At 46.8% G+C, this 24283-nt stretch overlaps 1 protein-coding gene across 6 annotated transcripts in view; it reads right to left on the reverse strand.

Moving 5' to 3' along the window:
* Nucleotides 1-24283, reverse strand: part of TMEM245 (transmembrane protein 245) — an 879931-nt gene that overhangs the window by 239422 nt on the left and 616226 nt on the right. For all 6 annotated transcript variants that reach the window (XM_063922719.1, XM_063922723.1, XM_063922720.1 and 3 more), the window contains 3 exons: nucleotides 22406-22537; nucleotides 14100-14222; nucleotides 12511-12656 (listed from right to left, as the gene is read on the reverse strand). In XM_063922719.1, coding sequence (XP_063778789.1) covers nucleotides 12511-12656; nucleotides 14100-14222; nucleotides 22406-22537 — 401 coding nt within the window. The remainder of the gene's footprint in view (nucleotides 1-12510; nucleotides 12657-14099; nucleotides 14223-22405; nucleotides 22538-24283) is intronic.

Raw genomic sequence — 24283 nt, forward strand, 5'->3', positions numbered from 1 at the left:
CCACGTTTGTGAAAAACAAAATGAACAAAGGGATCTCCTAAGAGAGGCGGTTCTTTTCACATAAATATGGAGAGCCTGAATCACATCCAAAGATCATTTTTTGGAGGACAAACCAGGAAAGATAAAGGCCGGAACCACAATCTCTTGGTTAAGGTGGAAAGACGATACCACCTTAGGCAGATAACCAGGGCGAGTTCTAAGAACCGCCCGGTCACGGTGAAAAATCAGAAAGGTTGACCGACAGGACAAGGTACCCAAGTCTGAAACTCTTCTAGCAGAGGCAATAGCCAGTAAAAAATAAGAATTTACTCACCGGTAATTCTATTTCTCGTAGTCCGTAGTGGATGCTAAGGACGCCGTAAGGACCATGGGGAATAGACGGGCTCCGCAGGAGACTGGGCACTCTAAAGAAAGATTCAGTACTATCTGGTGTGCACTGGCTCCTCCCTCTATGCCCCTCCTCCAGACCTCAGTTAAGGAAACTGTGCCCGGAAGAGCTGACATTACAAGGAAAGGATTTTGGAATCCAGGGTAAGACTCATACCAGCCACACCAATCACACTGTACAACTTGTGATAAACTTACCCAGTTAACAGTATGAACAACAACTGAGCATCACTCAACCGATGCCACATAACCATAACCCTTTGTTAAGCAATAACTATATACACGTATTGCAGAAAGTCCGCACTTGGGACGGGCGCCCAGCATCCACTACGGACTACGAGAAATAGAATTACCGGTGAGTAAAATCTTATTTTCTCTAACGTCCTAGTGGATGCTGGGGACTCCGTAAGGACCATGGGGATTATACCAAAGCTCCCAAACGGGCGGGAGAGTGCGGATGACTCTGCAGCACCGAATGGGCAAACACAAGGTCCTCCTCAGCCAGGGTATCAAACTTGTAGAATTTTGCAAATGTGTTTGAACCCGACCAAGTAGCAGCCCGGCAAAGCTGTAATGCCGAGACCCCTCGGGCAGCCGCCCAAGAAGAGCCCACCTTTCTTGTGGAATGGGCTTTCACTGATTTTGGATGCGGCAATCCAGCCGCAGAATGAGCCTGCTGAATCGTGTTACAGATCCAGCGAGCAATAGTTTGCTTTGAAGCAGGAGCACCCAGCTTGTTGGATGCATACAGGATAAACAGCGAGTCAGTCTTTCGGACTCCAGCCGTTCTGGTTACATAAATCTTCAAAGCCCGGACTACGTCCAGCAACTTGGAGTCCTCCAAGTCACGAGTAGCCGCAGGCACCACAATAGGTTGGTTCAAATGAAAAGATGACACCACCTTTGTCAGAAACTGCGGACGAGTCCGCAATTCTGCCCTGTCCATATGGAAAACCAGATAGGGGCTTTTACATGACAGAGCCGCCAATTCTGACACACGCCTAGCTGAAGCTAAAGCCAACAGCATGACCACTTTCCACGTGAGATACTTTAGTTCCACGGTCTTAAGTGGCTCAAACCAGTGGGATTTCAGAAAATCCAACACCACGTTAAGATCCCAAGGTGCCACTGGTGGCACAAAAGGAGGCTAAATATGCAGCACTCCCTTAACAAACGTCTGAACCTCAGGCAGTGAAGCCAGTTCTTTTTGAAAGAAAATGGATAGGGACGAAATCTGGACCTTTATGGACCCTAATTTTAGGCCCATAGTCACACCTGACTGTAGGAAGTGCAGGAATCGACCCAGCTGGAATTCCTCTGTAGGGGCCTTCCTGGCCTCACACCAAGCAACATATTTTCGCCATATACGGTGATAATGCTTTGCTGTCACGTCCTTCCTAGCCTTTATCAGCGTAGGAATAACTTCATCCGGAATTTCCGCTAGGATCCGGCGTTCAACCGCCATGCCGTCAAACGCAGCCGTGGTAAGTCTTGGAACAGACAGGGCCCCTGTTGCAACAGGTCCTGTCTGAGAGGCAGAGGCCATGGTTCCTCTGTGAGCATTTCTTGCAGTTCCGGGTACCAAGTCCTTCTTGGCCAGTCTGGAACAATGAGTATTGTTTTCACCCTTCTTTTTCTTACGATTCTCAGTACCTTGGGTATGAGAGGAAGAGGAAGAAACACATAGACCGACTGGAACACCCACGGTGTCACCAGTGCGTCCACAGCTATCGCCTGAGGGTCCCTTGACCTGGCGCAATACCTTTTTAGCTTTTTGTTGGGGCGGGACGCCATTATGTCCACCTGTGGCAGTACCCACCGATTTGCAATCTGCTTGAAGACTTCTTGATGAAGTCCCCACTCTCCCGGGTGGAGGTCGTGTCTGCTGAGGAAGTCTGCTTCCCAGTTGTCCACTCCCGGAATGAACACTGCCGACAGTGCTTGCACGTGATTCTCCGCCCAACGAAGAATCCTGGTGGCGTCCGCCAATGCCACCTTGCTTCTTGTGCCTCCCTGGCGGTTTACATGGGCGACCGCCGTGATGTTGTCTGACTGAATCAGCACTGGTTGGTCTCGAAGCAGCGGATCCGCCTGACTCAGGGCGTTGTATATGTCACGTAGCTCCAGAATATATGTGCAGACAAGTCTCCTGACTTGACCACAGCCCTTGGAAGTTTCTTCCTTGAGTGACTGCTCCCCACCCTCGGAGGCTTGCATCCGTGGTCACCAGGACCCAGTCCTGTATGCCGAATCTGCGGCCCTCGAGGAGGTGAGCACTTTGCAGCCACCAGAGAAGGGACACCCTGGCCCTGGGGGACAGGGTGATCGTCCGAAGCATCTGAAGATGCGATCCGGACCACTTGTCCAGCAGATCCCACTAAAAGATCCTCGCATGGAACCTGCCGAAGGGAATGGCTTCGTATGATGCCACCATCTTTCCCAGGACTCGCGTGCAGTGATGCACCGACACCTGTTTCGGTTTTAGGAAGTCTCTGACCAGAGTCACAAGCTCCTGAGCCTTCTCCTCCGGGAGAAACACCTTCTTCTGGTCTGTGTCCATAATCATGCCCAGGAAGGGCAGACGCGTCGTAGGAATCAGCTGCGACTTTGGAATATTCAGAATCCAGCCGTGCTGACACAACACTTCCTGAGAGTGTGCTACGTTGATCAGCAACTGCTCCCTGGACCTCGCCTTTATGAGGAGATCGTCCAAGTATGGGATAATGGTAACCCCCTGCTTCCGATGGAGCACCATCATTTCTGCCATCACCTTGGTAAATATTCTCGGTGCCGTGGACAGGCCAAATGGCAACGTCTGGAATTGGTAATGACAGTCCTGTACCACAAACCTGAGGTACTCCCGATGAGGTGGATAAATGGGGACATGCAAGTAAGCATCCTTGATGTCCAGAGACACCATAAAATCCCCCTCTTTCAGGCTTGCAATGACCGCTCTGAGCGATTCCATTTTGAACTTGAATTTCTTCAGATAAATGTTCAGGGATTTTAAATTCAAGATGGGTCTGACTAGTAACCCCTTCCCTGTTGAAGGAGAGGAACCTTTACAACCACCTGCTGGAGGTATAGCTTGTGAATTGCTGCCAGCACTACCTCCCTTTCCATGGGGGAAGCTGGCAAGGCCGATTTTAGGTAACGGTGAGAGGGCGTCACCTCGAATTCCAGCTTGTATCCCTGAGACACAACTTGTATAGCCCAAGGATCCACCTGTGAGCGAACCCACTGGTGGCTGAAATGTCGGAGACGCGGCCCGATGGCTCCTGGCTCCGCCTGTGGAGTCCCAGCGTCATGCGGTGGATTTAGTGGAAGACGGGGAGGACTTTTGTTCCTGGGAGCTAGCTGCGTGGTGCAGCCTCTTTCCTTTACCCCTGCCTCTGGCAAGAAAAGATGCACCTCTGACTTTCTTGCTCTTTTGCGAACGAAAGGACTGTATTTGTTAATACGGTGCTTTCTTAGGCTGTGGAGGGACATAAGGCAAGAAATTTGACTTCCCAGCCGTAGCTGTGGAAACTAGGTCTGAGAGACCGTCCCCAAACAATTCCTCACCCGTATAAGGTAAAACCTCCATGTGTTTTTTTAGAGTCGGTATCCCCTGTCCATTGCAGAGTCAATAAGACCCTTCTGGCAGAAATGGACATTGCGTTTACTCTAGAGCCCAGCAGGCAAATGTCCCTCTAGGCATCCCACATATATAGGACCGCGTCCTTGATATGTGCCAGGGTCATTAGAACAGAGTCCCTGTCCAGGGTATCTAACTCCTCAGACAGAGTATCCGTCCATGCTGCTACCGCACTACACATCCAGGCCGAAGCAATTGCTGGCCTCAGCAGCGTACCAGAATGTGTGTAAACAGACTTCAGGATAGCTTCCTGCTTTCTATCCGCAGGATCCTTTAGGGCAGCCGTATCCTGAGACGGCAGGGCCACCTTCTTAGAAAAGCGTGTCTACCCTGGGGGAGGATTCCCAGCGTAACCTGTCCATTGGCGGGAAAGGAAACGCCATCAGCAATCTCTTGGAAATTACTACCTTCCTATCAGGGGAATCCCATGCTTTTTCACATAATTCATGTGACGGGGGAAAAGTCACTTCATGCTTTTTCTCCCCATACATATAAATCCTCTTGTCAGGGACAGGATTTTCCTCAGAAATGTGTAATACATCCTTCATTGCCACAATCATGTAGCGGATGGCTTTAGTCATTTTAGGCTGCAACTTTGCATCGTCGTCATCGACACTGGAATCAGATTCCGTGTCGACATCTGTGTCAACTAACTGGGATATTGGGCTCTTTTGAAACCCTGAGGGCCTCTGCGCTGTGGGAGCAGGCATGGGTTGAGACCCCGACTGTCCCAAGGCTACAGCTCTATCCAATCTGTTATGTAAGGAGCTTACATTATCATTTAACACCTTCCACATATCCATCCAATCAGGTGTCGGCCCCGTCGGGGGCGACACCACATCTGTTTGCACTTGTTCTGCCTCCACGTATCCTTCCTCATCAAACATGTCGACACAGGCGTACCGACACACCGCACACATACAGGGAACGCTCTGACTGAGGACAGGACCCCACAAAGGCTTTTGGGGAGACAGAGAGAGAGAGTATGCCAGCACACACCCCAGCGCTATATAACCCAGGGATTACACTGTACCTTAGTGTTTACCCAGTAGCTGCTGTTTATATATATATATATATATATATATATATATATATAGACAAATCCACAGAAGAAGCCGCTTCTCACTTTCAATTGTATTGAATGCTGGTGCTCGGTCAGTATAATAATGTAGAAAATTCCAAGAATAACCACCAGAGGGATTAAACCCAGAAAAACCAGCACACTGCTTGAATGCAAAAAATGCTTTTTACTGATTGCAGAATAAACACGAATATTTAAAAAGGCACCTTTGGCCAGCATATGGCACACATGATGATAGCAGCATATGTAGTAAATCAATTAATACTTAGCATTCCGACAGCTGTTTCGCATAGCTTCTTCAAGGGAATAAGTAAAGTGTCATAGTGCTAAACACTGCACACACCGCAGTGTCAATTTCCAAAGTAACATGTGCCTCATGTGCTTGACTAACAAGTGCATATTTATAGTGTGTGATGTACTTACCTGTGAGCCATCTCACCTGCACCCGGTCGCACGTGGACGCAAGCTACGTCATACACAAGCGCCACTACCGTGACGCTAACAGGATATGACGTCCGGGGAAGAACTTATCCGCTACACATCATGTGTAAACACATGATGGAGCCGGGCAATAACCTCCCTGATCGGAGGAAAGATATCTCCGAAGCCGCGTCCACGTGTTACAGGTCGCCTCGTACCCCGCGTCATATCTAACGCGCCGCACGTGGCAACCCGCAGGAGGCGCTCAGTAAGTCCGGATGAATAAGTCATCCGGAACTCCAAGAGCACCATACCTGTTTCCGGGGACGGGATCGAGGCGTACAGGCACCCATCAAAAAAATGTGATCTAAACAAAAATAAATATAAATGAAAATACAAATAATGCAAAAAATAAATCACATAGTACATACTGGGCAAATGCAGCATATAGGCGGTCAATCATAGACCTATCTATTAATTTATAGATTGATATTGGTTTATATTATAGGATTAATACAACTGCTGCAATCTCCTTGTATAGTAGATATACTGTTCCAAACTAAGGTCAACAATGTAGGACCTAATGGCCAGTACCAGTTTGTAAAACTTAATCTAAAAACACATACAAAAAATATATACAATAATGAAAAAATTATATAATCGGACAATGGATCCAGATGCAACAACACCAGGCCCACATGTGTTCATGTGTAATGAAAAATATATATATAAAAAATAATAAAATGAGAAATAAACATTACAAAAATGGTACAAAGGAAAAATCTTCATTGAGCCCCGCTGGCGAGAGGGAGTCCAAGCGTCGAATCCATCAACATTCTTGCTGTAATAATAACTTGTGACGGTCGCCCCCCCTCTTCAGTGGAGGTATGTGGTCGATGGGCATGAATAACAAATCTTTAATATGATGTCCAAAGTGAACAAAGTGCTTTGCGACTGGTGGCGTTGAATTCTCGACTTTAGTGAACGCTTTTTTGATTGATGACCGATGTAGGGCCATGCGTTCTTTAAGCATCCTGATAGTCTTTCCAACATATAATTTATTACAGGGGCATTGAATCACATAAACGACATATCTTGTCTCACATGTCATGCGATATTTCAATCGAAAAGCGTTGCCCCTTGTTGGATGTACAAAGGTGCTGCCTGTGTGCATATGCTTGCAATTAACACAGGAGCCACATTTGTGTGCTCCTGGTTTTAATTGTAGCCAACCGCTACCCTGTTGTGACATCGGCACTATGTCTGAGTAGGTAATCTGATCCTTGAGGTTTGAACTGCATTTGTAGTTAAATAACGGTAAATTGCCACAAAATCTCCCCATAGTCGGATCTGCCTGTAGAATGTGCCAATGTTTGGAGATCGCACGTCTCGTGACACTAGAGGCAACAGAGTATGTGCTGGAAAAGACCTATATATATATATATATCTGCGCCTAAATTTATGTGCCCCCCCTCTCTTTTTTACCCTCTATTGCACCTGTATACTGCAGGGGAGAGCCTGGGGAGCGTCCTTCCAGCGGAGCTGTGAAGAGAAAATGGCGCTGGTGTGCTGAGGAAGAAGGCCCCGCCCCCTCAGTGGCGGGCTTCTGTCCCGCTTCTCATGTGTAAAAATGGCGGGGGCTCGCACATATATACAGTGCCTGACTGTATATATGTATACTTTTGCCATCAGGTATCTTAATTGCTGCCCAGGGCACCCCCCCCTGCGCCCTACAGTGACCGGAGTGTGTGGGTGTGCTGCGGGAGCAATGGCGCACAGCTGCAGTGCTGTGCACTACCTTAAGTGAAGACAGGAGTCTTCTGCCGCCGATTTCGATGTCTTCTTGCTTCTGCTGCTTCTGTACTTCTGGCTCTGCGAGGGGGACGGCGGCGCGGCTCCGGGAACGGACGATCAAGGTTAGGTACCTGTGTTCGATCCCTCTGGAGCTAATGGTGTCCAGTAGCCTAAGAAGCGCGACCTAGCTGCAGGGAGTAGGTTTGCTTCTCTCCCCTCAGTGCCACGTAGCAGAGAGTCTGTTGCCAGCAGAAGCTCTCTGAAAATAAAAAACCTGACAAAATACTTTCTTTTCTAGCAAGCTCAGGAGAGCCCACTAGGAGCACCCAGCTCTGGCCGGGCATAGATTCTAACTGGGGTCTGGAGGAGGAGCATAGAGGGAGGAGCCAGTGCACACCAGATAGTACTGAGTCTTTCTTTAGAGTGCCCAGTCTCCTGCGGAGCCAGTCTATTCCCCATGGTCCTTACGGAGTCCCCAGCATCCACTAGGACGTTAGAGAAACAAGACCTTACGCATAAGCCACTTAAGGTCCACAAACTCAAGAGGTTCAAACTGAGACTCTTGTAGGGAATCCAGAACAACAGACAAATCCCAAGGAGCCACAGGATGAACATAGGGAGGTTGAATCAGTAAAACACCCTGAGTGAAGGTATGAACGTTAGACAGAGTCGCAATTTTTCTCTGAAGCCATACCGACAAGGCTGAAATATGAACCTTGAGGGAGGCCACACGGAGGTCTTAGTCCAGGCCCTGTCACCGAAAAGCCAAAAGTTTGAAGTACTGAACTTGTATTCATCATAATTCTTAGCTGCACACCAGGTGAAGTAAGAATTCCAGACCCTATAATAAATCTGATCTAAAGCCGGTTTACAGGCCTTCAACATAGTTTGAATGACCGCCTCAGAAAAACCTTTGGCCCTCGGAACTGAAGCTTCAAGAGCCACGCCGTCAAAGCCAGTCGGGCCAGATCCTGGCAGACACAAGGTCCCTGAACGAGGTCTGGGCATTTCGGAAGTAGAAGAGGACACTCTATCGAGAGACCCTGCAGGTCTGAGAACCAATGCAGTCTGGGCCACGCCGCAGCGATTAGAAGTAGTATTCCTCCTTCTTGCTTGAACTTCCTTATTACCCTGGGCAGGAGTGACACCGGACGGAACACATATGGCAGCCGAAAGTTCCATGGAATTGCCAGCGCGTCCACAAATGCCGCTTGAGGATCCCATGTTTTTGTTCTGCAGACCGAAACCTTGTGTACCTGATGGCGTCTCGACACAATCACATCTGGTAGGCCCCACTTGTCCACTAGAAGTTGAAAGACACTCTCCGGTGTGTACAACCTGACGACTGAGGAAGTTTGCTTTCCATTTGAGGATGCCCGGAATGAACACTGCCGATATCGCTGGCAGATGGCGTTCCGCCCATCGAAGAATCTTGGACACTCCCATCATTGCCATGCTGCTTCGAGTGCCGCCTTGATGATTTATGTACGCCATCGTGGTGGCGTTGTCCGACTGTAATTGAACAGGCCTGTTCTGTACTAGAGGTAGGGCCAGTTTCAAAGCATTGAACACTGCCCTCAACTCCAGATTGTTTATCGGAAGGCAACTTTTCTCCCTGGTCTACCGACCCTGAAGAGAGTGTTGCTCCAACACCACGCGCCAACCCCGCAGACTGGCATCCGTGATTAAGAGGACCCAGTTGGAGATCCAGAAGGGTCGACCCTTGCTCAATCGTTGGTCCTGTAGCCACCAGCCCAGTGACAGGCAAACCTCCATAGTCAAGGAGATCATGTGAGTCCTGATCTGTGTGGCAGGCCATCCCACTTGGAAATGATTAACCTCTGCAGAGGGCGGGAATGAAATTGAGCGTACTCTACCATGTTGAAAGCAGACACCATGAGGCCTAGTACTTGCATCGCCGAGTGTATCGACACACGTGGGTGAGATAGGAAGCATCTTATCTTGTCCTGAAGTTTCAGGACCTTCTCCGGAGACAAGAACAACCGTTGGTTGTGTGTGTCCAATAATGCCCCCAGGTGCACCATGCTCTGAGCAGGGACCAGTAAGGATTTCTTCCAGTTGATGAGCCAACCGTGGGCTTGCAGGAATTGGACCGTCTGTTCCACATGACGGAGGAGAACCTCTTGGGAGTTCGCAAGGATCAACAAGTCGTCCAGATATGGCAGGATCCTGATACACTGACGGCGTAGCAGAGCCGTCATGGCCGCCATTAACCTTGGTGAAGATTCTAGGACGCTTATCCGTCAGTTCCTTCAGAGAGGTGACGGTAGTGAAAGGCAGGGTAGATGACACCACCAGACGTGCGACATGCGAGTCCACCGGTGGTGGTGTTTCCCAATTTTTACTTAACTCTGCTGCAAGGGGATAACGAGCTAGCATCTTTTTAGACAGGGAGAATTTCTTTCCTGGAGACTCCCAGGATTCCTGACGTATGTCAACTAAATGGTCAGAATGAGGCAAAACTAATTTAGTTACCTTCTGACGCTTGAACTTATCGGGTTTCTTAGACGTATCTGGAGGTTCAGAATCATCATCAATCTGAAGAATCAGATGTCAGGAACATCCTGTGTAATAGATTCTTCATCAGAAGCATTGGCATCAGTGTCTGAGAGGTCAGTATATACGCCATCTTCATCGTATTAAGTTTCCAAAACATGCATGGATTGCGAGGAAGTAATGGCCCGCTTAGATGACCCCTTAGTCCTAGGAGGGCGAGGGTTAGGTTTTAGTTTAAACAAAGACTGATTTAATTGCTGTAACTGAGTGGACAGATTATCTGCCCATGGCGGATTAACTGCAGTGACAATACTGTATGTGGCTGCAAAGACACAGGAGGTCCCACAGGGGGCGCAAGTCTCATTAATAGCGTAGTCAGTAGATTAGAAAAAGCAGCCCAAGGTGGGTCTTGGTGTGCCACCGATGCTGCAGACTGAGGGGTATAGAATCCCTGGTACCTGGACCCTCAGCTGGAATATTTTACTCAGATAAATCTGTGGCGTCAGCACTGCATGACGCAGACTCAGCCACGGATCTCTCGCCCTGTGTAACAGACATTATTTGGAAATGTAGCCTTAGGGCATAACAGTACAATATAGCCAGACAAAGTACAGTATGTGACGAAAACCCACTGTGAAGTGTAACTGCAAATGCAGAGCACAAACAGAGGATTTAAGTGGTATATGGTGACTGAAATACACAGAGAAAAATACCAAAGTAGTATATCCTGTGAAACACTATAGGACCCTGATGCGCTTAGCCCCCCTCAGGGTACAGAATATAGGTATAGCAAGATGAGTGAGATACACGGAATAGGAACCACACAGTAGCTATTGGCACACACAGTTACATGTACAATGCAGAAATTATTACAAACAATAAAACTGCACTGGACAAGCAATACTAAGTAAAGCTATGTATATATACAGATATAACAATACACAGTAAATACTGGATGTATATCACAGGATACTTGTACTAAATATCCCTGTAGTTATGCACTTGTTCGTAACTAACACTGTCTGAACGACATGTCCAATACTTAAGTGTCCGGTAAATGCACAGCGCTGATAAGGCAGGCAGCTTTACAGAGGAGACATTGCCCAGCAGTCCCAGGATCAGCGCAGCTCTGTGTAATGGCGCCCAAACGCTGACAGGGAGTGAGGGAAAGAGAGAGATGCAGCTCCAGAGCGGGAACATCTGCTGTAGATGGCACCTGGGGCTGGGGGAGGGGCTACAGGTCAGAGCCTTATCCCCTTTGCTGGACTTCACCACCAGGTACTGCGGGGCCTATATTAAGCAGATTTTTTATAAATCCAAACTGTGCCCCTTGCCCTGGTGGATATAGTGGGGTCCCTGCACGGCCACAGTGTCCACGCCAGCGGCACGGTCCATCTCCTGAGGGACCCCCTTAACTCCTCCCGATGATGCGGCCACGCGATCCAGGAGAGCCCGTGCCTGTGCTGCGGCCCTTGAAGTTTTCTTTCTTCAAAAAAAAAAGCTCTTTCCAGGGCTGCCTAGCGCAGCCCTCCCTGTTAGCTGTCTGCACTGTAGGCACCAACTTACAAACTGAGCTCCAGTGCCTGGAGGCGGGGATATAGAGGAGGCAGCGCTATGCATCCTGGGAACAGTCAAAGCTTTTAGCCTGTTGGTGCCTCGGATCAAGATCCAACTCTACACCCCAATGTTATTCCCTGTTGAATACCAGTGTACCCCGCTGCAGAAAGCAAGAAAATTGCTTTACCCCAGGATGTCTCATCCATCAGTCATCCACCAGGTCCATCTAAGACAAAAGTACTACAAAGCGTCCACCCATAACAGGAGGAGTGCCACAGGCAGAGAGGTCAAGAACATTCATTGTTAAAGTCCCCTATACATAGGGCAGGGATATCAGGAGATTTATTGAGGACCTTTGCAGCAGACATTGGCAATGTTTAGTTACACATGTCATTATATGTACATTATTACATTACATACATTAATGCTGCAGTCACATTAAACAGCCCGTTGTGCACCAGATCTGTGTGACTCTGCTAGCACCTTCTGTCTTTTTACTCAAAAATGTGTCATAATCGAAATACGATGTGACTAGAATGCCCAAGCAGACTGTGCTGATTCATTTGATTTACAACGCTTGTATATCTCTGTGCAGCTGGGTGTGAATCTGTATACGAAGTGGTACAACGCAGCGTATGCAGTTTTTTTACTACGCCAAGATCTGTTGTGCTTCGTATTCAGGCTCAGTCCCACACAGACAAACAAGTGTCACATATCAAATAAATTGTACAGCCCCATCCTGGATAAAAGTATTTTTAGCGAACATAGGTATGTCGTTATTGGTAACTTTTTTACCAATTGCATTTCCTTAAGTAATTTGCAATAGTACCAGATATATTCCAACACAGAGTGTCTGAAAAATATCCTGCACTTACAGTAATGAGTGCTCCCACAGAACTCTGCAACTGATGCAAAGAAACACTAATGCTGATCAGGCCCAGCTACTTTATCAGCTATCATGTATACAGTACTTGTAGCATTGTAAAAACCTATGTTAACAACATCATCCAGTCATGTTTTATACAAAGTGTCATGTACATGAAAAGCATGTTATAAAACAGTTGTTATTTTGCCTCTATTTAATAATCCTAAGAAAATAACAGAGCGTCTAGTTTACCTTATGGCTTCTTCTACCGACTGTCCAATTATATTGGAAGATGGGCCAGGCTGAGAGAGTGGTGTGAGACTTATAACCCATTTTACTGGTTTGTAGTACTCATCACTGGAGCTCAGGAGGTAGAACAATGTCGTCAGGAAAATAACCTAGGACACATAACATTTAATAATAACTGTTTAATGCTCTATATCTTATAAAGACATTCTCCTCACTGTTCAGTCATTGGATTTGCAGCATACACTTTACAGTTTCCAAATAGCATAGTCTAGAGCTAACACACACAAAAAGAAAATGTTTCAATACATTTCGCACTGGTGAGCTGTCAGTCAGCATGGATTTCTGCAATAGTCTATAAACGTAACTGAAATAGTAGTGCACTCAGTTACTGCTACTCCTAAGTCATGCTCTCTGTTTATTATTATTTTTTTATGAAAAACTTTTCTGTACTGTATTATGTTCATTCAAACTGTTGAGAACTTTGGCTAAAATGTATTCAGCTTTAAGAAGATATTATTGTCTTTTATTTATATGGCGCCACAAGGGTTCCGCAGCGCCCAATTACAGAGTACATAAACAAATAATCAAAACAGGAATACAGCAACTTACAGTTGAAGACAATATAGGACAATACAGGGTAAATAAAGATAGCTACATCAGCAGATGGCACTGGAATAAGTATCAGGTGGCAGAAGACTGCTGGAGTTGATGCAGTTGAAGATTATTAAAGTAAGAGAAGGATAAGCACATGAGGGAAGAGGGCCCTACCCGTGAGAGCTTACATTCTAAAGATATAAAGTGGAGATGGATAAATAGTGATAAATGACCAGCCAATCAGCTCCCTAACTGCCATGTCACAGGCTGTGTTTGAAAATTGACAGTTAGGAGCTGCTTGGCTGGTCACTTATCACTCTATCCGTCTTCATTTTATCTCTTGTTAAAGCTTAATACATTTGGGCCCTTGAGCCCTATTGGAGAAAGAGTGATATATAAATAAAATTATTATTGCCAGCAATCGCTCCCGCCAGCAGCCATTCAAATGTAGCTGCCGGCCGATGCGATATCAGCATTTCAGCTTGCTGCCCCCTGGGGGTGGCGAGCTGAAATGCATGACAAGTGACCAGTTTGGATGCCCAAATGCGACTTTTTGCGTGGCGCCCAATAGTTTAGTAGGGTTAGCAGTTTTACGCGGCTAAACCCCACTGCTATGGGCGCGAACAGCGCAGAAAAGGAGGACACTTGTATATCGCTCCCTGCAATCTCCCGTCACATTAGACGGGAGATAGGGGGCGATAACATTTGAATCTCGCCCTAAGGGGGAAATTCAAATGTTTGAAAAGTCGGATGGGTATCTGTTTTTTCCTGTCTACCCAACTGACTTTTCAAACAATTGAATATGCTCCTAAGAATGCTAGATTTTCTGTACATCTACATCTGTTAATTCGAATAGTTTCGTAAATTATTCTGAATTAGAGCACATGAGTTCTAGTCCACAAGGTAAGTCCTATTTTCCATTTGATCAAGGATTATATCAAAACAGAAAGATTTAGATTAGACAAAAACTATAGACTGCACAAAATTATAATACGTACCAATGATAACACAAAATTTAGAAGCGCCGTGCCACTATAGACGATGACCGTAAAGAGGGTTGTCACAGTAGTAAAAAGTAAACTCAAATTATGACTCATCACAATCCACAGAGACTCCAATATCTTACAGAAATAGGACAAGAAATCACTATTAGAGTGAACATTGGCTCAATCAAAACGTATTATTTTAAAAAACTGTATAATATTATGTTTATGTTTTTCTGTCAAACCAAAAACACACAGGGCCGGATTTAAGTGCGTCTCCCCCCCCCCCATCGAAAGCCTGGCGGCAGCTATTCAATCGTTGCTGCTGACAGGCGAGGCAAGTTCATTTCAGCCTGCTACCCCTAGCAAGTTGAAATGCGTGTAGAGAGACTCTTTGGGCGCACAAACAGGTCTTTTCACGCTCATGCCCATTCCTTTAGTTGGGTTTAGATGCTTTGTGTGCCTAAACCCGAGGGTAATGGCCGCGATCAGTGTTTGAATATCGCCCTGCGATCTCCAGTTACTTTAGATGGGAGATTGGGGGTGTGATAACATTTGAAATCCCCCCACAGACCCTTGGGTCTCCCCAGAAAATAGAGATGACATGCCCCCATTCCCAGGAACGCAGGCCTTCCCCCCTCAACGCTGCTGTCTACCAATAAGGCAGCCGCAGAGGGGAACTACAGGTGATGTTGCAAGGCACGTTCCACACATGAGCAGAATGGACCATCCTTTCTGAAGCAGTTCTTGATAACACTCAATAAAGGTAAGCAAATAATAAGATTTTACTCACCGGTAAATCTATTTCTCGTAGTCCGTAGTGGATGCTGGGAACTCCGTAAGGACCATGGGGAATAGCGGCTCCGCAGGAGACTGGGCACAACTAAAAGAAAGCTTTTAGACTACCTGGTGTGCACTGGCTCCTCCCACTATGACCCTCCTCCAGACCTCAGTTAGGATACTGTGCCCGGAAGAGCTGACACAATAAGGAAGGATTTTGAATCCCGGGTAAGACTCATACCAGCCACACCAATCACACCGTATAACTCGTGATACTATACCCAGTTAACAGTATGAACTATAACTGAGCCTCTCAACAGAATCAGAATCAGCTTTATTGGCCAGGTATACTTACGTATACTAGGAATTTGTCTTCGGTCTGCTATACAACAGCCAAGTAGGTAACAGGTAAGCAGGTGTGTGTGTGTGTGGGGGGGGGCAAGTAAAGTTACACAGATAGGTTTACCGTAGGGACACAAGTGAGTCACATGTACGTCTAGTCAGTCAATGTTCAGGAGTTCAGCAGGCGGACAGCTTGGGGAAAGAAACTTTTGAGGCTTCTGGTGGATCTGGCGGGGACAGCCCTGTAACGCCTGCCTGAAGGAAGCAAGTTAAACATGCTGTGGCCGGGGTGTAGCTGGTCTTTTACTATCTTCATTGCCCGCTTTTTAGCTCTGGACAAGTACAGGTCCTGGACTGAGGGAAGGTCGGCCCCGATGATCTTCTCTGCGGTTGGCAGATGGCTCACAACAATAACCCTTTAGTTAGGCAATAACTATATACAAGTATTGCAGACAATCCGCACTTGGGATGGGCGCCCAGCATCCACTACGGACTACGAGAAATAGATTTACCGGTGAGTAAAATCTTATTTTCTCTGACATCCTAGTGGATACTGGGAACTCCGTAAGGACCATCGGGATTATACCAAAGCTCCCAAACGGGCGGGAGAGTGCGGATGACTCTGCAGCACCGAATGAGAGAACTCAAGGTCCTCCTCAGCCAGGGTGTCAAATTTGTAGAATTTTGCAAACGTGTTTGACCCTGACCAAGTAGCAGCTCGGCAAAGTTGTAAAGCCGAAACCCCTCGGGCAGCCGCCCAAGAAGAGCCCACCTTCCTTGTGGAATGGGCTTTTACAGATTTAGGATGCGGCAGTCCAGCCGCAGAATGCGCCAGCTGAATTGTGCTACAAATCCAGCGAGCAATAGTCTGCTTAGAAGCAGGAGCACCCAGCTTGTTGGGTGCATACAGGATAAAAAGCGAGTCAGTTTTCCTGACTCCAGCCGTCCTGGAAACATAAATTTTCAAGGCCCTGACTACGTCCAGTAACTTTGAATCCTCCAAGTCCCTAGTAGCCGCAGGCACTACAATAGGTTGGTTCAAGTGAAAAGCTGATACCACCTTAGGGAGAAACTGGGGACGAGTCCTCAATTCTGCCCTATCCATATGGAAAATCAGATAAGGGCTTTTACATGACAAAGCCGCCAATTCTGACACACGCCTGGCCGAAGTCAAGGCCAATAACATGACCACTTTCCACGTGAGATATTTTAGATCCACGGTTTTAAGTAGCTCAAACCAATGTGATTTTAGGAAACTCAACACCACGTTGAGATCCCAAGGTGCCACTGGAGGCACAAAAGGGGGCTGAATATGCAGCACTCCCTTCACAAATGTCTGAACTTCAGGCAGTGAAGCCAGTTCTTTCTGGAAGAAAATCGACAGAGCCGAAATCTGGACCTTAATGGAACCCAATTTTAGGCCCATAGTCACTCCTGACTGTAGGAAGTGCAGAAAATGACCCAGCTGAAATTCCTCTGTTGGGGCCTTCCTGGACTCACACCACGCAACATATTTTCGCCAAATACGGTGATAATGGTTTGCGGTTACTTCTTTCCTGGCTTTAATCAGCGTAGGAATGACTTCCTCCGGAATGCCCTTTTCCTTAAGGATCCGGTGTTCAACCGCCATGCCGTCAAACGCAGCCGCGGTAAGTCTTGGAACAGACAGGGCCCCTGCTGTAGCAGATCCTGTCTGAGGGGTAGAGGCCATGGGTCCTCTGATATCATTTCTTGAAGTTCTGGGTACCAAGCTCTTCTTGGCCAATCCGGAACCACGAGTATCGTTCTTACTCCTCGTCTTCTTATTATTCTCAGTACCCTTGGTATGAGAGGCAGAGGAGGGAACACATAAACAGACTGGTACACCCACGGTGTCACTAGAGCGTCCACAGCTATTGCCTGAGGGTCCCTTGACCTGGCGCAATATCTCTCTAGCTTTTTGTTTAGGCGGGACGCCATCATGTCCACCTGTGGCCTTTCCCAACGGTTTACAATCAGTTGGAAGACTTCTGGATGAAGTCCCCACTCTCCCGGGAGTAGGTCGTGTCTGCTGAGGAAGTCTGCTTCCCAGTTGTCCACTCCCGGGATGAACACTGCTGACAGTGCTAACACGTGATTTTTCGCCCATCGGAGAATCCTTGTGGCTTCTGCCATCGCCATCCTGCTTCTTGTGCCGCCCTGTCGGTTTACATGGGCGACTGCCGTGATGTTGTCTGATTGGATCAGTACCGGCTGGTTTTGAAGAAGGGGCCTTGCCTGACTTAGGGCACTGTAAATGGCCCTCAGTTCCAGAATATTTATGTGTAGGGAAGTCTCCTGACTTGACCAAAGTCCTTGGAAGTTTCTTCCCTGTGTGACTGCCCCCCAGCCTCGAAGGCTGGCATCCGTGGTCACCAGGACCCAGTCCTGTATGCCGAACCTGCGGCCCTCTTGAAGATGAGCACTCTGCAGCCACCACAGCAGAGATACCCTGGTCCTTGGAGACAGGGTTATCAGCCGATGCATCTGAAGATGCGATCCGGACCACTTGTCTAACAGGTCCCACTGAAAATTTCTTGCATGGAACCTGCCGAATGGGATTGCTTCGTAGGAAGCTACCATTTTTCCCAGGACTCGCGTGCAGTGATGCACCGATACCTGTGTTGGCTTCAGGAGGTCTCTGACTAGAGATGACAGCTCCTTGGCTTTCTCCTCCGGGAGAAACACTTTTTTCTGGTCTGTGTCCAGAATCATCCCCAGGAACAGTAGACGTGTCGTAGGAACCAGCTGTGACTTTGGAATGTTTAGAATCCAACCGTGCTGTTGTAGCACTTCCCGAGATAGTGCTACCCTGACCAACAACTGCTACTTGGACCTCGCCTTTATCAGGAGATCGTCCAAGTACGGGATAATTAAAACTCCCTTTTTTCGAAGGAGTATCATCATTTCGGCCATTACCTTGGTAAACACCCTCGGTGCCGTGGACAGCCCAAACGGCAGCGTCTGGAATTGGTAATGACAATCCTGTACCACAAATCTGAGGTACTCCTGGTGAGGATGGTAAATGGGGACATGCAGGTAAGCATCCTTGATGTCCAGGGATACCATGCAATCCCCCTCGTCCAGGCTTGCAATAACCGCCCTGAGCGATTCCATCTTGAACTTGAATTTTTTTATATATGTGTTCAAGGATTTCAAATTAAAAATGGGTCTCACCGAACCGTCCGGTTTGGGTACTGGAATAGTAACCCCGTCCTTGTTGGAGTAGGGGCACCTTGACTATCACCTGCTGGGAATACAGCTTGTGAATTGCCTCTAGCACAGCCTCCCTGCCTGAGGGGGTTGTCGGCAAGGCAGATTTGAGGAAACGGCGGGGGGAAGACGCCTCGAATTCCAGCTTGTACCCCTGAGATACTACTTGAAGGATCCAGGGATCCACCTGTGAGCGAGCCCACTGATCGCTGAAATTTTTGAGGCGGCCCCCCACCGTACCTGGCTCCGCCTGTGGAGCCCCACCGTCATGCGGCGGACTTGGAGGAAGCGGGGGAGGACTTTTGTTCCTGGGTACCGGCTGTGTGTTGCAGCTTTTTCCCCCTACCTCTGCCTCTGGGCAGAAAGGACCCGCCTTTACCCCTCCTGCTTTTCTGGGGCCGAAAGGACTGTACCTGATAATACAGCGCTTTCTTAGGCTGTGAGGGAACATGGGGCAAAAATGCTGACTTCCCAGCTGTTGCTGTGGAAACTAGGTCTGAGAGACCATCCCCGAATAATTCCTCACCCTTATAAGGCAAAACTTCCATGTGCCTTTTAGAATCTGCATCCCCTGTCCACTGCCGAGTCCATAAGCCTCTCCTGGCAGAAATGGACATTGCACTTATTTTAGATGCCAGCCGGCAGATATCCCTCTGTGCATTTCTCATGTATAAGACTGAGTCTTTAATATGCACTATGGTTAGCAATATAGTGTCCCTGTCTAGGGTGTCAATATTTTCCGACAGGGAGTCTGACCACGCAGCTGTAGCACTGCACATCCAAGCTGAAGCAATAGCTGGTCTCAGTATAATGCCTGAGTGTGTATATATAGACTTCAGGATCGCTTCCTGCTTTCTATCAGCAGGCTCCTTTAGGGCGGCCGTATCCGGAGACGGTAGTGCCACCTTCCTTGACAAGCGTGTGAGCGCTTTATCCACCCTAGGGGGTGTCTCCCAACGTGACCTATCCTCTGGCGGGAAAGGGTACGCCATTAGTAACTTTTTAGAAATTACCAATTTTTTATCGGGAAAAGCCCACGCTTCTTCACACACTTCATTTAATTCTTCAGACGGGGGAAAAACCACTGGTAGTTTTTCTCCCCAAACATAATACCCTTTTTTTTGGTACCTGGGGTAATATCAGAAATGTGTAATACATTTTTCATTGCCTCAATCATGTAACGAGTGGCCCTATTGGACATTATATTAGTCTCTTCGTCGTCGACACTGGTATCAGTATCCGTGTCGACATCTGTGTCTGCCATCTAAGGTAGCGGGCGTTTTAGAGCCCCTGATGGCCTTTGAGACGCCTGGGCAGGCACGAGCTGAGAAGCCGGCTGTCCCGCATTTGGCATGTCAGCAAATTTTTTATGTAAGGAGTCAACACTTTCACGTAATTCCTTCCATAAGTCCATCCACTCAGGTGTCCTCCCCGCAGGGGGTGACATCACATTTATAGGCATCTGCTCCGCCTCCACATAAGCCTCCTCATCAAACATGTCGACACAGCCGTACCGACACACCGCACACACACAGGGAATGCTCTGACAGAGGACAGGACCCCACAAAGCCCTTTGGGGAGACAGAGAGAGAGTATGCCAGCACACACCAGAGCGCTATATAATACAGGGACTAACTGAATTATATCCCCTTATAGCTGCTATATAGTTATACTGCGCCTAAATTTAGTGCCCCCACTCTCTCTTTTTTAGCCTTCTGTAGTGTAGACTGCAGGGGAGAGCCAGGGAGCTTCCTTCCAGCGGAGCTGTGAGGGAGAAATGGCGCCAGTGTGCTGAGGGAGATAGCCCCGCCCCTTTTTCGGCTGACTTCTCCCGCGTTTTTGAAACTCTGGCAGGGGTATTAATTTACACCTATATAGCCTCTGGGACTATATATGGTGTAGATTTGCCAGCCAAGGTGTGTAATATTGCCATCAGGGCGCCCCCCCCAGCGCCCTGCACCCATGAGTGACCGGAGTGTGAGGTGTACATGAGGAGCAATGGCGCACAGCTGCAGTGCTGTGCGCTACCTTGGTGAAGACTGAAGTCTTCTGCCGCCGATTTTCCGGACCATCTTCATGCTTCTGGCTCTGTAAGGGGGGCGGCGGCGCGGCTCCGGGAACGAACACCAAGGACGGGTCCTGCGGTCGATCCCTCTGGAGCTAATGGTGTCCAGTAGCCTAAGAAGCCCAAGCTAGCTGCAAGCAGGTAGGTTCGCTTCTTCTCCCCTTAGTCCCTCGCTGCAGTGAGTCTGTTGCCAGCAGATCTCACTGTAAAATAAAAAACCTAAAATATACTTTCTTTCTAGGAGCTCAGGAGAGCCCCTAGTGTGCATCCAGCTCGGCCGGGCACAAGATTCTAACTGAGGTCTGGAGGAGGGTCATAGTGGGAGGAGCCAGTGCACACCAGGTAGTCTAAAAGCTTTCTTTTAGTTGTGCCCAGTCTCCTGCGGAGCCGCTATTCCCCATGGTCCTTACGGAGTTCCCAGTATCCACTAGGATGTCAGAGAAATATTATTAATCTGCATTACTTTCTGGCAATATTACAGCCAATCAAGAATTCAATTAAGAAACACTGTATAACATGCAAAACACAACTAATTTTTGTCTCATTGCTCCTCAAACTCTTACATTGAGCCTTGTCAGCCTACACACTACTGTTGACCTCTGGAACAGTAAATTTAGTTACTTACTGTAGGTTCTGCGCTTCACAAACTTTGATCCCAAGGACTGCAGTGTAAAGCTAGGAACATACCTATCCAATTATTGGGCCAGTTAGGCAATATTGCCTGATAATTGTATAAGTGTGCATGCAGAACCATTAGCTAATAAACAGTTTAAAACACTTCTGGGATCGGGAGGTCGCATCTTATGAGCAGTTTATAATTTAAGATGCCCGACCTCCCAATCCATTATGAACATAAACACTGAGCTAGAAATAGTGATCAGATAATCACTCACTGAGATCAGATCGTTGATCTGATCTGCCGAGTGATCAGCATAGTGTGTACCAGGCTTAACATTAATTAGGTCTTGCCAGTTATAGTGGTGTTACTGTACATACACAAAAAAAGCAGATACAAATATAAACATTTACAGGTTGAGTATCCCTTATCCAAAATGCTTGGGACCAGAGGTATTTTGGATATCGGATTTTTCCGTAGTTTGGAATAATTTCATACCATAATGAGATATCATGGCGATGGGACCTAAGTGTAAGCACAGAATGCATTTATGTTTCATATACACCTTATACACACAGCCTGAAGGTCATTTTATCCAATATTTTTAATAACTTTGTGCATTAAGCAAAGTGTGTCTACATTCACACAATTAATTTATGTTTCATATACACCTTATACACACAGCCTGAAGGTCATTTAATACAATATTTTTAATAACTTTGTGTATTAAACAAAGTTTGTGTACATTGAGTCATCAGAAAACAAAGGTTTCACTATCTCACTCTCACTCAAAAAATTCCGTATTTCGGAATATTCCGTATTTCTGAATATTTGGATATGGGATACTCAACCTGTAATACCCTCACTTAAATAGGTGTCAAATGACAGCCATACAATTTTAATTATCTGAAAGTTGTATGATTAGATCAGGATTCATTTATTGAAATGACCACTGTACATTATGAACCACAGGTATAAACATAGGGGGAAATTTACTAAGGTGGGAGATTTTTAGAACTAGTGATGTTGCCCATGGCAACCAATCAGATTCTACTTACCATTTATCTAGCTGCTTCTAGCAGATAATAGATATAATCTGATTGGTTGCTATGGGCAACATCACTAGTTCTAAAAATATCCCACTTTAGTAAATGTCCCCCATAATATTTGGCAATCTCACACAATACAGGTCCATGTATTGTTGAACTTTAAAAAAAAAACAAAAAAAAAACAATAGAAACATTACTGAATATTTAAAACACAAAATAAATAGTGAATATGTCTTGCCGAGAGAAATGTTGCAATGTTCTCCTGAACAAACGAAGCAATATCTTGCCAATCCAAAACGTCTCCTAACCAACTGTTCTGACGTTGTATTTGCATCTTGTGACCCTTGTATCTGCCAGAATTTGTCACATTCTGCCAACAGAAGACAGAGTTAAAGACATCTTAAGTTAAAATTTGAAGCAAGGTCAGTAGCTGTTAAAAGAGGGTAAAGACTAATTTCATGTATATACACACACGTTATGGTGAGAATTTACCGTTGATACCAGTATTTCTCCTATGTCCACAGGTTCCACGGGATAACAATGGGATATGACGGTGCGACAGCGGATTTGTACCAAACGATCACAAGCTTTCAGTCCTCCCAGGATGCAACGGGCCCATCCATATATCCCCGCCCACTGGCTCAGGCAAATCAGTTAGATTCCAAAGCATTTAGGCAGGAGCATTATGCAGAACCCTATTCAGGCGAGAAGAACACACATGCACACCCTTCCATGTAAGAGGGAAGAGTTTAGCGAGTATAAATCAGGTGCGTCAGGGTGGGATCCTTGTGGAACCTGTGGACATAGGAGAAATACCCTTATCAACGGTAAGTTCTTATCATAACATATATTTCTCCGGCAGGGTCCACAGGTTATCCACAGCATAACAATGGGATTTCCCAAAACAATTTTTAGTGGTGGGGACGCTCCTGATTAGACAGGAGAACCTTACGCCCAAATTCAGCGTCATGAGAGGCAAAAGTATCCTAGGCATAATGTCTAATGAATGTGTTAATGGAAGACCATGTGGCTGCCTTACATATCTGTTCTGCTGAAGCACCATGTTGTGCTGCCCATGAAGGACCTACCTTACTCGTAGAGTGAGCAGAGACATTAGCCGGAATCAGGGAGATCAGCTCGAGAGTATGCTTCTAAAATCGTCATTCGAAGCCATCTTGCTAGCGTCTGTTTAGTAGCAGGCCATACCCTCTTGTGAAATCCGTAGAGAATGTAGAGAGAATCTGTCTTTCTGATGGCACTGGTACGATCCACGTAGATTCTTAATGAACGGACTATGTCCAGTGACGCTTCTCCTGAAGAAAGTCCCGATACCTGAAAAGCCGGGACTATAATTTCTTCGTTAAGGTAAAATTTAGATACCACCTTAGGAAGATAACCAGACCTAGTTCTGAGAACTGCTTTATCTGGATAAAAAAAATCAGAAAAGGAGATTTACATGACAGAGCTCCTAAATCTGATACTCTTCTAGTTGATGCCATAGTCAGCAGAAAGAGAACTTTAGCGGTCAACCATTTAAGATCAACTTTATTAAGTGGTTCAAACGGAGCAACTTGAAGGACTTTGAGGATCAGACTTAAATCCCAAGGCACTGCAGGAGGAACAAAAGGCGGTTGAATGTGCAGCATTCCCTGGAAAAAAGTATGCACATCCTGTAAATTGGCAATTTTCTTTTGAAACCATACAGTCAATGCTGATACTTGCACTCTCAACGAAGCCACCTTCAAACCCTTATCCATTCCTGCCTGAAGGAAATCTAAGACCCTAGATACTTTGAAAGATTTTGGGTCCATACTTCTTTCACTGCACCAATGAAAATAGGCTTGCCATATTCGGTGATAAATACGAGCTGAGGAGGGTTTCCTTGCACTGAGCATAGTTTGAATTACCTGTTGTGAGAATCCTCTTGACGTCAGGATAGAGGTTTTAACAGCAACGTCGTCAAAGACAGTCGATCCAGATGCCTGTGATAACAAGGACCCTGCATCAGTAGATCTGGACGTTGAGGGAGCAGAACTGGAGCATCCATCGACATCCTCTGCAGACCTATGTACCAATGTCTTCTAGGCCAAGCCAGAGCTATTAGAATCACGGCTCC

The sequence above is a fragment of the Pseudophryne corroboree genome, chromosome 5 (assembly GCF_028390025.1).
Source record: "Pseudophryne corroboree isolate aPseCor3 chromosome 5, aPseCor3.hap2, whole genome shotgun sequence".
Lineage (NCBI taxonomy): Eukaryota > Metazoa > Chordata > Amphibia > Anura > Myobatrachidae > Pseudophryne > Pseudophryne corroboree.